At 44.7% G+C, this 12,823-nt stretch overlaps 1 protein-coding gene across 2 annotated transcripts; it reads right to left on the reverse strand.

The window, feature by feature from the left end:
• Positions 1-678: 678 nt before the first annotated feature.
• LOC103177097 (acetylserotonin O-methyltransferase-like) lies at positions 679-12,823 on the reverse strand. Of its 2 annotated transcripts, none has more exons than XM_042334309.1 (5): positions 12,711-12,823; positions 6,881-7,011; positions 4,480-4,611; positions 1,719-1,766; positions 679-861 (listed from the first exon to the last, which is right to left on the reverse strand). In XM_042334309.1, exons 2-5 carry the CDS (start codon positions 6,968-6,970, stop codon positions 694-696), a joined length of 438 nt encoding a protein of 145 aa, XP_042190243.1. In that variant the 5' UTR covers positions 6,971-7,011; positions 12,711-12,823; the 3' UTR covers positions 679-693. The 2 variants fall into 2 exon arrangements, with proteins under 2 accessions (XP_042190243.1, XP_042190242.1); XM_042334308.1 differs by lacking the exon at positions 12,711-12,823 and adding an exon at positions 8,273-8,383.

The following is a 12,823-nucleotide window of genomic DNA, read 5'->3' on the forward strand; positions in this document are numbered from 1 at the left end:
GTTGTAATTTACACACTCTCAATCAATATACATTATTTGGCATAAACTGCCAGAAAATGAATGAGCAAGTTAGCTCTTTTGCTAGTGAGGACACCAGAAGAATCTCCCTTCTCTTTTCAAATAGCGTCAGGGGTTCTTTAACGTTTAACCTGAACAGGCAGAGGGGATCTTAAGTTTCACGCGTCATCCAAAAGACAGCACCTCTGACAATACAGCACTATCCAAAGGTGAGAATGCTATCAATTAAAACAGGTTGAATTCATCCAGATTATTATCAAACATATTGGGTGATACTCCCTGCTCTTTTTAAATAGAAAATTTGGGATGTTTAACATTCACCTCACTAGGGTGACAAGACCTTGGCTTAACTTCTAGTATTGCATGGAGTGTCAGTCCAGACTTTGAGTTCAAAGTGCCAAAGATGTTAAACCTACAACCAAAAAGCTGTCTATAGTTTATAATCTCAAAAGTTTAGAATAGTTTAAAATGATATGAGCACAGGATTTTAAGGCATAGCATTACTCTGAGCGTGGTTTTCAGACGAGCGATGAAAGGTAGTCAAACTGTAACTGGGCCTGTCATCATATACCAAGAACTATATAAAGTTTACAGCCCAGAAGGAAGTCCTTTGGCCCATCGTTTCTGTATTGCTGCCTCACTAGAGCTGATACCCTTCCCCTAATGTCTCATTGCCTATATTGTACCAAACATGGGAGTCAGCAACATTAATACTGGTTTGAAATTAAATGTTCCTAAGATAAAACATTTGAGCAACAAACAAAGTGCAGAAACCAACCTGGATAACATACGGTATGCATCTTTCTTGTCTATAGGCTTCTCAAGAATGTCATTGTCAATTGACTAAAGAGGGGAAAAATGTTTTTACATAGTAAAAGACAATCTACGAAGCATACTTAGTATCCAGACATTCTCTCAAAACTACTTAAAGTCATTATATTTTCAGTATTTATTGTCCAGACCATTCCTTACAAATTATTTGCGACAAAAACATAGAAACAGGCCATTCATCCCATAAAGTCTGCACTGTTGTTTTCTCCACATGATCACTCCACGTCTCCATGCCAAAGCCACCATTTTGGAATCAATATTTGTTTTATATTATTCAAATAGTTAAACTTGTCTATCAAGCACAGCATCGCATCGCCATGATGTTGTTAATAAAACACGATTTATTAAGAAGCGGACAAAAAAATATTGCCAGTAGATAACCAATCAGGATAAATATGCAAACAAGTTTACGTGCTTTTTTAACTAAGAAAGGGAATAAAGCATGCACTTCCTTTAAAATGTCCACATTAACACAATTTAGAAGTTAGCTGTGCCCAAAATAAAAATATAACTAGGAGAAAGTATTTTAAGTACTTGTCATCATACAGATATTGATTATATAGTGAAAAATAACAGATGAAATAAAGTTTACAACAACTGGTGCCAGTCACTACAGCATGTTAATACTTATTATTACTGTGTCTTTCATTTGTCAATACCCACCTGCAATTTTACTCAACTAACTTCCCTCCTGAATCTTCTGAAAACTTCCAATCACAACACCGATTAATCTGCTATACACAGTATTACAACTTCTGACAAGAAACATGACACAGTATACTAGGAAGGCATACAGCAATCATACAAATAATTTGAGCGGAGAAAAGAACTAAAACTGAGGTGAATTAAAGTCTACTCGTTTCGCTCACCACAACAGTGTCTGCTCCGATGACAATATCTGGTGTCTTGAGGTGTTTCTGTTAGAAGACAAAAGATTTTTATACAAAGGCAGAGAAGGTGGCAGAGGTCATTGCAAACAGTTGAAGCTTTAAATCTGACCTTTGAATCCCTTCATGGCTCATCCCTCCCTCTGTCCCTCTCCTCCAGCCCTAATGTCTCCCTGTGCGCTTCACTCCCGTGAATAATTTACTGATTGTTACTCGCTCTCTCTGTTCCACCACTGATACTGTACTGTACTGTCCCGCACCAGGCTTCGGGACCACATCACTCCCACCCTCGCTCGCCTCCACTGGCTCCCCATCCCCCAGAGGATTGATTTCAAGATCCTCATCCTCACCTACAAGGCCATTCACGGCCTCGCTCCCTCCTACCTCTCCGACCTACTATCCCCTACTACCTGCCCGTACCCTCCGTTCCTCTGGCTCCGGTCTGCTCCACATCCCCCGCCCCAACCGCCCTACCATCGGTGGTCGGCCTTCAGCCTCTCAGCCCCGAGGCTCTGGAACTCCATCCCCCAGTGCCTTCGCCGCTTCCTCCCTTTCCTCCTTCAAGGACGGTCTCAAGACCTTTCTCTTTGACCGAGCCTTCAGCTCCCCTCTCGACTCTCTACCCCCTCCTCGCTCCCTCCCTTCCCTCCCCTCACCCTGACCATTTCCCCCCTGCTCAGGTCCCGACCCAACTGTACAGCGCCTTGGGACGTCCTCCCGACGTGAAAGGTGCTCTATAAATGGAATCTTGTTGTTGTTGATAACCAAGCCATCAGCCAATATACTAAACCCCACATCAAGACTTTGTTCTCACAGCTGAGGGTGACACTTTGATATAGTGTTGGGGAAGCGCTGCATTGTCAGCCATCCTTCAGAGGAGATGTTAAATGGAGGTTTCAGCTCGCTGTTCAGGTGGATGTTAAAGATCCCGTGCTACTAGAGAAAGAGAAGGGAGTTTCGTGTCCCAACAATCCCCCAAACTTTATGGCTGTTTGTGGGACATTGCTGGCGACAAGTTGGCTGCCGCATTTGTAAACCAAATACAATAACTGCGCTTCACAGTAAAAATGGCAAATGCTTGGGTGACATCATCCCAACATCACAGGCTCTATATCTGTGGAAGCCAACCTTTTATGGTTTAATCGTTATGAGTGGCGAACAAAATACATTCTCTTGATTGAATATTTCTTGATTTATGCCATAAATCAAGGCATTACCTAGACTTGTGCAAATGTTCGGGGTGGGGGGGGGCAAGAGGGGCCCTGTTCTATCGTGGAAGGTGACACTAAATGTACCATCAGCCTACAAAGGTTATATGACCCTGACGACGTGCCCGGTTGGTTCACGTGATAAGATAATTGAAGAACGTACACAGTGTTGCCACATAGCCTTATACAGCGGTCTTACTCAAGGTCTTTACACAAAGCCTCAGACATTCCAACTGTTTCCCAGACTAGAAGAGATGAGAATGCTTAAAACCAGATGGTTCCACTCTTCAGGGTCAGGTAAGATCACACGACTCTGATATGAGTGTGTGAAATTATAGCAAACAAAGAAAAACTGTTAATTGCTATGATTGGATGTGAAAACGCTGCAGAATTGTCACGGGTCATGATAAGAAATAATCATTGGTTGTAAAATGCCACATAATCTGATAAGAAAAAGAATATAACCCTTTGTTTTTATACATTCTTTGGAAGTCCCATCTCGGGTGACTTGGGAACCTGATTGGGTGCTTCCCCTTACCAATAGCTTGTAATAAAGCTCGTAATAAAGCCTGTACTGATTACTGTTCATTGTTTGTGTGGTCTATGGTTTTATTCCACGACATTATATCATGTGCAAACATAAAAATATTTTCTGGTCACTGAAACACTATCCCCAAAATCCTGTTATATTAATTCTTCTCTGCGCGTCATCAAAACTCTGTTAAAAAAATCTTTGACCATCCTTTGACAAATACCCTTATTCTCCTTCCTGATCCCAATGCCCGTTACAGGAGTTGAAGCTATTTCTTAAATCCTGACAGACGGCACATCCTGCACATTTCCACTAAACTTACTTTATTTCTAACCTTCTTTCAAAAACACATTATCGTTGGGATTGTTTTCCTGTCCTAATGCACATCTTTCACCTTTCTTATTTTAGACTTCATCACCACTTTTGCTCTAAAGTGTCTTTACAGCATTGACCACCTCTACTGAAATCATGCTAGGTCTTTTGTAATGTGATTGCTTTCCTACGGGACACCAAAAAGGCCTGTAAGACGTTGGGGGACAAAGAGAAGGAAATGGAGCAGGTAAAATCCACCATTGATACAAGCAAAATTCTTATCATCATTTCCCAGCGTACAAGTTTTCCACAATGTGATCATATCGCCACTGCAGCAGGAAAGCTTGCCAGACAGAAACACCAAAGGCAAGGTATGTGGTTTTAGCAGTTGCCCCAACACACACTCAGGAGTCTCCCAAGCCTTGGCTCGTGCCAACCTACACCTAACACTTTCCGGAATTAGGTAGGGCAGGATACGTCCTTTCAGGGATGGAGTGAGTATTCTATTCCAACAGTCTATCTCTGGGTTTTCATGTGTAGGCGGGATGCATGGAATTCTCACTTTGGTTTGGATACTCTTAAGCAACGGTGATGGGTTTACACATGTATCTGACAACCAGCTGACCAAAACAAAATCCAGTAAACCTAGTAGCTAATCGGACTTTTGGTTCCAAATGTATTTATTGCTTACCAAATGCATTCTCTTTGCCACTTCCAGTGCCTTCTCCTTTGCAGTTTCTTTTGCGTATTCATAAGGCATTTCAAAAGCAGACTTGTCAAGTGTCTCCTTAAACCAGGAGGGGACGATTTCAAATCTAAGTCCCTGCAAAAATTAGAAAAATTTGAGCATCTTATATCCAACTTTATATCAAAATTCTTGAAATGTAGAATTTCACTTCTGTCACTAACATGTTTGCTTACAAACCAATTCAGCTCCTGACATTATAGAATAATAAAATTACTGCACAGGAGGACATTGATTCTTTGCTGTGCACTTCAGAAAATTTGGTTCCTGCTGTTGGTTAACTAACTGAAATACAGCTGAATGTACAAACTAATACAGATAATTAAGTTTCTATTAATTTCGTTTTTGTAGGGAGATTATTAGATAATAAAATGCATTTGATTATAGCGCCTTCTCTCTTCTTTGAAACAGCACAATACATTTATAATACAATTTGTATTGATACAGTGCATTTCATGTTGGGAGGACATTTGAAAGTGCTTCACCCTGCTAGTCGACTCTCTTCCCCCTCCTCGCTCCCTCCCTCCCTTCCCTCCCCTCACCCTGACCATTTCCTCCCTGCTCGGGTCATGACCCAACTGTGCAGCGCCTTGGGACGTCCTCCTGACGTGAAAGGCGCTTTATAAATGGAATCTTGTTGTTGTTGTTGTTGAATCTTGTTGTAGCTGGGCATCCAATCTGGGAGGCGTTGGAGCTGGAGAGCCTGGGATGCTGAGGGAATTCTTTAGAGGATTCAGGATGATGTGAAGTGAGTGAATATGTTTAAATATTTGATATCGATTAAGTATTTAAGTTAATTTTACTCCAATTAAATTATGTCATTCTAAAAATTTAGATGCTACTTCATTTTTGATGCAGTAACGGAGAGGGTGGATGAAGGTAGTGCAGTCGATGTAGTTTATATGGATTTTCAAAAGGTTTTTGATAAAGTAGCACATAAGAGATTTGTAAGCAAAATAGAAGCCCACGGTATTACAGGGACAGTGGCAGCGGATACAGAACTGACTGGGAGACAGAATGCAGAGAGTGGTGGTGAACAGTTGTTTTTGTGTGCAGTGGTATCACCCAGGGGTCGGTATAACTGTTTTTGATTTATATGAATGAGCTGAACTTGGGTACAAGTTTGCAGATGATACTAAGCGAGGAAAAGTAGTAAACAGTGAGGAGGATAGTAACAGACTGCAAATGGACATAGACAGACTGGTAAAATTGGCAGACACGTGGCAGATGAAGTTTAATGTGGAGAAATGCGAAGTGATGCATTTTCGGAGGAAAAATGAGGAGAGGTAATATAAGCTGAGAGACCTGGGGGTTCAGTTAAGTAAATCTTTGAAGGTGGCAGGACAGGGAGATAAAGCTGTGAAAAAAGCATTTGGGATACTTGGCTTTATAAATAGGGCATAGAATACACAAGTCAGGAAGTTATGATGAACCTTTATATAAAACACTGGTGAGGCCTCAGCGAGAGACTGTGTTCAGTTCTGGGCCCCACACTTTAGGAAGGATGTCAAGGCATTGGAGAGGGTGTAAAGGAGATTGACCAGAATGGTACCAGGAATGAGGGACTTCAGTTATCAGGAGAGGCAGAGAAGCGAGGATTGTCCTCCTTGGGGCAGAGAAGGTTAAGAGGAGACTTAATAGAAGTTTTCAAAATTATGAGGGGATTCAATAGGATGAACAAGGAGACACTATTCCCACTGGCGGGTGGGTCGGTAACCCGACGGCACCGATTTAAAATAGTTAAAAGAAACAGAGGTGAGGAGGATTTTTTTCACGCAGCGAATTGTTCGGATCTGGAATGCATTGCCTGAAAGGCCGGTGGAAGCCGATTCCATAACAACTTTTAAGAGAGGAGTAGATAATTATTTGAGTACGACAAGATTGCAGGGGTATGGGGAGAGCGCGGGGGAGTGGGATTGATGTGGATAGGTCTTTTCAAAGAGGCGGCACAGACACGATGGGCCGAATGGCCTCCTTCTGTGCTGTATAATTCTATGATTCTATGAAATCCGTCTGAACCTCGCAAGTAAGCAAATTGAATATTTCAAGGCGCAACATCTGCGGTCAGGAGCAAAGTAAACCATAGCATAAATATTAAATATCTATAAATAAATAACGTAAAACTGGCTCAACAAAACCGATTGCAGTAACGGAAACAAAGAAATTTACAACAACTTGCATTTATATCATGCCCTTCGTTCGGTGCAGCGTCTCGGAGAGTTAACAGCAAAGGAGGCCACTTTGCCCTTCCTGTCCGTGCCGTTTGTTACTCATTTACCCATCCTGTCTTCTCGTTACCAATTACTTTCCGGCTATTTCTCCCCACAAAGCACTTTTATGCACTTACAACATTGTTCAGGATTTCTCTCCTCCGCGGTGAAGCACTGGCCAGCACCACACGTTTCCCGACCAGCTTGGACATGACTGGATTCAGCATCGTGGTGAGCTGGAGGGTGGCCGGTGTTTGTATTCTGTGGGCTAACGAGGGAGACGTTTCAGAGACACCTAAAATATTCAGCAAATTTACGGGAGAGCAACAAGGATGGTTCCTCGCTGTTAAGAGGAATGAACTACGAGCAACACTCCAGACACGTTAGGGCTTTTCAGTCTTGGAAGGAGACTTCTTTGGAGTCCTGTAGCTCAGTGGTTAGAGCATTCACTTTGCAAGTGAGAGACCTGAGTTCAATTCCAGGCAGAGGGCCAAACCTTGGGCAAGTTTCCTTACTCCACACAGAGCCTAATAATAATCCCTCCAAAACCAAAACAATAATAAATTGGTCATTTTCAATCCACGACTGTTTGTGGGACATTGCTGTGCGCAATTGGCGGCCGCGTTCGCCCACAAATATACAGTCAATTCACTTTACAGTGTGTTCTGTGAAGCGCTTTGGGACGTCCTCCCGACGTGAAAAGCGCTATATCAAATGCAAGGATTATTATTATTATTATTCTCTTCTCAACCGAGTCCTCACTCCTCTGTTACCCCCTCAGTTACCCTCCGAACCTCCACCCGCTCCGCCCTTCGCCCCTCCTGATCCCAACCCCGCGGCTCGGATGGCAATCCTCGACTATCCGGCGCTTCGGGGACAAACCCCCCCCCAATGTGAAAGGTGCTCCGCACATGTAATTTGGTTGCGGTGTTTTTCTGAGGGGACCTGACATCAGGTGTGAAAGATTCTGAACGTTCGCCCACGAAGCGCCGTCGATTCACTTCGCGGTACATTCCGCGAAGCGCTTTGGGGGCGTCTCTCGACAACATAAGGCGCTGCATTAAACGCGAGGATTATTATGGAAACCAGGATTGAGAAAATAGACCCCGAACAAGACCCGGGACACTGGGAATCAGTTGAGAGACAGTTTGATGTTGTTGGAGGGAGAGTAAGATCAAAAGGGCCAAAGGACATTCCTCGCTGTGGCGCAGCGCTCAGGGGAACGGCGCACAGACACAGCACTGCACTACGCAAATGAAACAGGAAAATTGTGCACAATTACACAGCGCTTTACAGCTGAAATAGAGGGGCGACACCACAACAAACCCAAACCTCTCAGCTCTCAGCCGCCCCCACCGCCCCGTTACCCCCTCACCCCTCAGTTACCCCCTCACCCCTCAGTTACCCCCTCAGTTACCCCCTCACCCCTCAGTTACCCCTTCACCTGTTACCCCCTCACCCCTCAGTTACCCCTCACCAGTTACCCCCTCAGTTCCCCCCTCACGGTTCCCCCCTCAATTACCCCTCACCCTCCGGCTCCTGCATCACAGCTTTATCGGTTGTACACAACTCTGTGTGAAGCTCTGACCGTCGGAGGCGGGAACACATGGCCGTTGTCGTCCGACACACTGCGCACGCGCCAACTGCCAGCTCTCAAAACCCCGTACGTAGCCCAAACTAACGCAAAACTAGCCCAAACTAGCCCACAACTAGCCCAAACTAGCCCAACACTAGCCCAAACTAGCCCAAACTGAACCAAACTAGCCCAAACTGAACCAAACTAGCCCAAACTGAGCCAAACTAGCCCAAACTAGGCCAAACTAGCCCAAACTAGCCCAAACTAGGCCAAACTAGCCCAAACTAGGCCAAACTAGCCAAAACTAGCCCAAACTAACCCAAACTAACCCAAACTAGCCCAAACTAACCCAAACTGACCCAAAACTAGCCCAAACTAGCCCAAGATTGTGCTGTTCAGCCTGGCCTCCCTGCCTGTGGGCCGCAGTGAGGCGGGTTGGCGGGGATGGGGGCGGGGTGGGGCTGGTGGGGGCGGGGCCCAGGGGCGGGTGTATATGTCCATCATTCCTTGACAAGATGACCATGATTCCTAATTGCCAGGCTGGGGCGGGTGTATATGTCCATCATTCCTTGACAAGATGACCATGATTCCTAATTGCCCTGCACACCACTTGGCAATGAGCTGCACAGGGCGGGGCCGGGGGCCGGGGAGCCGGGGCGGAGGCCGGGGGGCCAGGCTGGGGGCCCGGGGGGGCGGGGAGCCGGGGCGGGGGGCCAGGGCGGGGGGCCCGGGGGGGCGGGGAGCCGGGGCGGGGGGTCCGGGGCGGGGGGCCGGGCGGGGGGCTGGGGCGGGGGGGCCAGGGCGGGGGGGCCGGTCAGTGCTCCGAGACGTGAACGATTCAGCATCAAGTGCAGCGGTGCCACGTGCGGAGCCCCGTAGCTCAGCGGTGAGAGCGAGAGGGCCCGGGGGTCCGTTCCCCACCGGGGAGGTTTCCTTACTCCACACAATGCTGTAGGTTGTTGGTCGATTGCCGGATCGCTTTCCGGGTGTAATAATCTGTTCAAAATAAAATAATTTTGTCACTTCAAGTCCACGGCTGTTTGTGGGACAGACACTGCTGTTCACAATTCGCTGCCGCGTTCGCCCACAAAATATTCAGTCGATTCCCTTTACGGTATATTCCGTGAAGACGATGTGATACGGCGCTGTATTGAACTCGAGGACTATTATTGTAATAAAAATGGTAATCCCTGCTTTTGATACAGCGCCTTATCATGTGGCCGAGACATCGCAAAGGGTTTTGCTGTGAAGCGGTGGTGTGTGACTATTTTATAATAATAATAATAATATTGTGAGGCCGAAATAATAATTTTGTGGCCGAAACACGGCAGCCATCGGGCTCAGCGACGTCACCAGGAGGTGAACGACCCCAATTTTATCCGGGGGATTGTCAGCTCTCACACGCGGGGAGAAACTCGCTTCGCTTCTCGAATGGTGCCGGAGGATTCTTAATGGCACCCGGACAGGCAGACGGGACCTCGGTTTAACTTCTCGTCCGAACAGAAGGAATATTAATCATTAATAACAAGCTGTGCAACTTTAGCCGGTTAAACTCCAGTCGTTACCTCAACCCCAACCTTTGCCTCTTGCCAAACTGGACCTAATAATAATAATAATTGCATTTGATACAGCGCCTTAATCACGTCTTCTAGACGGCTCAAAGCGCTTCACAGAATATACTGTGAAGTGAATTGACTTGTGTGTTTTGTGGGCGAAACGCGGCAGCCAATTGCTCACAGCAGCGTCCCCACAAACAGCCGTGGCTTGAGTGACCAAATTATTATTATTTTTTTTGGAGGGATTATTACCACCAATCGACTAACAACCGGGTTCCTATTTACTGCTGGGTAAACAGGAGTGTGGAGTAAGGAAACTTGCCCAATGTTTTGCCTTGCCCGAGAATCAAAGGCGAGGCGAGTGCTCTACTACGCTGCTGGGCTCCACTAGATCCAGAATTACAACAACAACAACAATAAGATTTCATTTATAGAGCGCCTTTCACGTCGGGAGGACGTCCCAAGGCGCTGGACAGTTGGGTAAGTAGATAAGTAGAGTGTAATCCTCTACCAGAATGAGGATACGCATTTCCTTCCAGACACAGAGTAATACCTATGTCTAGGTGTCACACGTTCCATGCATGTGGACCTGTAACTCTAGCTTGGATTCTCTTAAGCACATCAAATGATTTCTGTGTTTTTCAGGTACCGGGCTGACAAACAAAAAATATTACTGTTCATGCAGAATTTGAGATCTTTGCTAAGTAGAACCATACAATAGAATCAGAAATTCACAAAAGTCTGCAGTATATCTCAGAGCGAGCTGTCAATTCAATCAAACTGCCCTGCCCTGTCCCCAAATCCCTTCAAACCTCTATCCTTAATATATCTGTCTACTTCCCTCTTGAAACCCACAATGAACTCCGTCTCTACCCGCCTCACTTCGCAGGGCACTTCCCAATAATAATAACTCGGGCATTAATATTGCACCCTTCATGGAGGATAGCGTCTCAGAGAGCCAAATCTGTGGAAAGGGAGATGAGCAAAAACTTTTCGGGAAACACCCAAAAATAGCCGTACAAGGCAGCAGGTGACAAACGCATGGTTCAGTGCCAGCCTAGACTGATTGGATTTAATTTATAATTGAGCTCAAATTCCCAACGTGCGACATGGAGATTGAATCCAACAACCTTCTGACTCCGAGACAAGTGTGTACCCAACTGAGCCAGGCAGTTTGGCTCATTGGCAGGACCTGGAGGGCAGACCCCAAGGGCAGTGATTCCCACTCCTATTAGTGTTGCAAGTTAATGGCAAATCCCTCGTTCCCTCCCTTGTCACCGCCTGTAATCCTTGCATTTGATATAGCACCTCATCACACCTTCAAAATGTCTCAAATTGCTTCACAGGATATACTGTAAATTGAATTGACTGTATATTTTGTGCGCAAAACGCGGCAGCCAATTGTGCACAGCAGCGTCCCATAAACTCGTGGATTAAGTGACCAAATTATTATTATTATTATTATTTTTTGGAAGGGATTACCCCGGGACGCTACTCTGTACAAGTTTCTTCCTTGTTTTAATAAAAGAATGAGACGTCTCAATGATGTGATAAGGCGCTATATCAAATGTAAGGATTATTATTATTATTGTCTTGTAATTTATCCCAATTGAATGTAACTTGAATAAAATCACTCAAAGCAAACTCACATGTCAATAGCACCAAAGGAGAGCAATCAGCTCTGTGAAATACCAAAGTAGGATGGCTTTTATTTCTTCACAGAGTCATTAGAATATGGAAATGTGTTATCTTGGAACAATGAAGGTGAACAGACAGACATATAACGCAAAGAGTGAGCTCCTAAAATGAGCTTCCAAACAGTACTTTCACACAGATTTGTTGGGATGTGGAATTTTGCTTTTTGGGATGTGCTTTTCTGGGGTAACAAATCCTTCAAAGAAATAATAAAGTAAAAAAATAAAAAATGTGGTCACTCAGTGTTTGTGGGGACGCTGCTGTGTGCAATTGCCTGTCACATTTCGCCCACAAAACATACAGTCAATTCACTTCACAGTATATTCCGTGAAGCGCTTTGAGCGTCTAGAAGATGTGATAAGGCGCTATATCAAATGCGAGGATTATTATTATAAAGTGCTTTGAGACATCGTTCTTACATGAAAAGCGATACATCAAATACAAGGATTATTATTAGTCAAAAAGAGAATGGAGCTTCCCCCAGTGTCCTGGCCATCGATCCCTCTGATATAATCAATGATTCACTTCACGTGTCTGTGGGACATTGCTGCATAGATATCGACTGTCACGTTTGCCTACAAATACACAGTTACTACATTCGCAGAAAAAATCCTGCGAAACTCTTAGACGTTTCACAGGGGAGATAGTGCGCTCTAAAAGGCTTATGCTTATTTAGTGTTGTTACATCTGTCGTTATAATAATAATAATAATCCTTGCATTTGATATAGCGCTTTTCACGTCAGGAGGACGTCCCAAAGCGCTTCACAGAACACACTGTAAAGTGAATTGACTGTATATTTGTGGGCGAACGCGGCAGCCAATTGCGCACAGCAATGTCCCACAAACAGTCGTAGATTAAAAATGACCAATTTATTATTGTTTTTGGTTTTGGAGGGATTATTATTAGGCTCTGTGTGGAGTAAGGAAACTTGCCCAAGATTTCGCCCTCTGCCTGGAATTGAACTCAGGTCTCTCACTTGCAAAGCGAGTGCTCTAACCACTGAGCTACAGGACTCCACTATAGAACAAAGAAACTAGTGTCAGGCAGTTAAAAGCAAATATCTGGCTGTACGATATTATGTGATGTCTGTCGTCACAGTTAAAAAACGGGAGGAAATCAGAAATACAATGTTACTCACCAATAATAAGTAATTCCTATACTTGAGGCCGCAATACAACGATAAATTCACAGATGCTTTACTGTTGACTTCCTACCTCAATGTATTTGGTTAGTGGGGCACCACTTTTCCTC

This window comes from Callorhinchus milii, unplaced genomic scaffold, assembly GCF_018977255.1.
Source record: "Callorhinchus milii isolate IMCB2004 unplaced genomic scaffold, IMCB_Cmil_1.0 Scaffold4, whole genome shotgun sequence".
NCBI lineage: Eukaryota > Metazoa > Chordata > Chondrichthyes > Chimaeriformes > Callorhinchidae > Callorhinchus > Callorhinchus milii.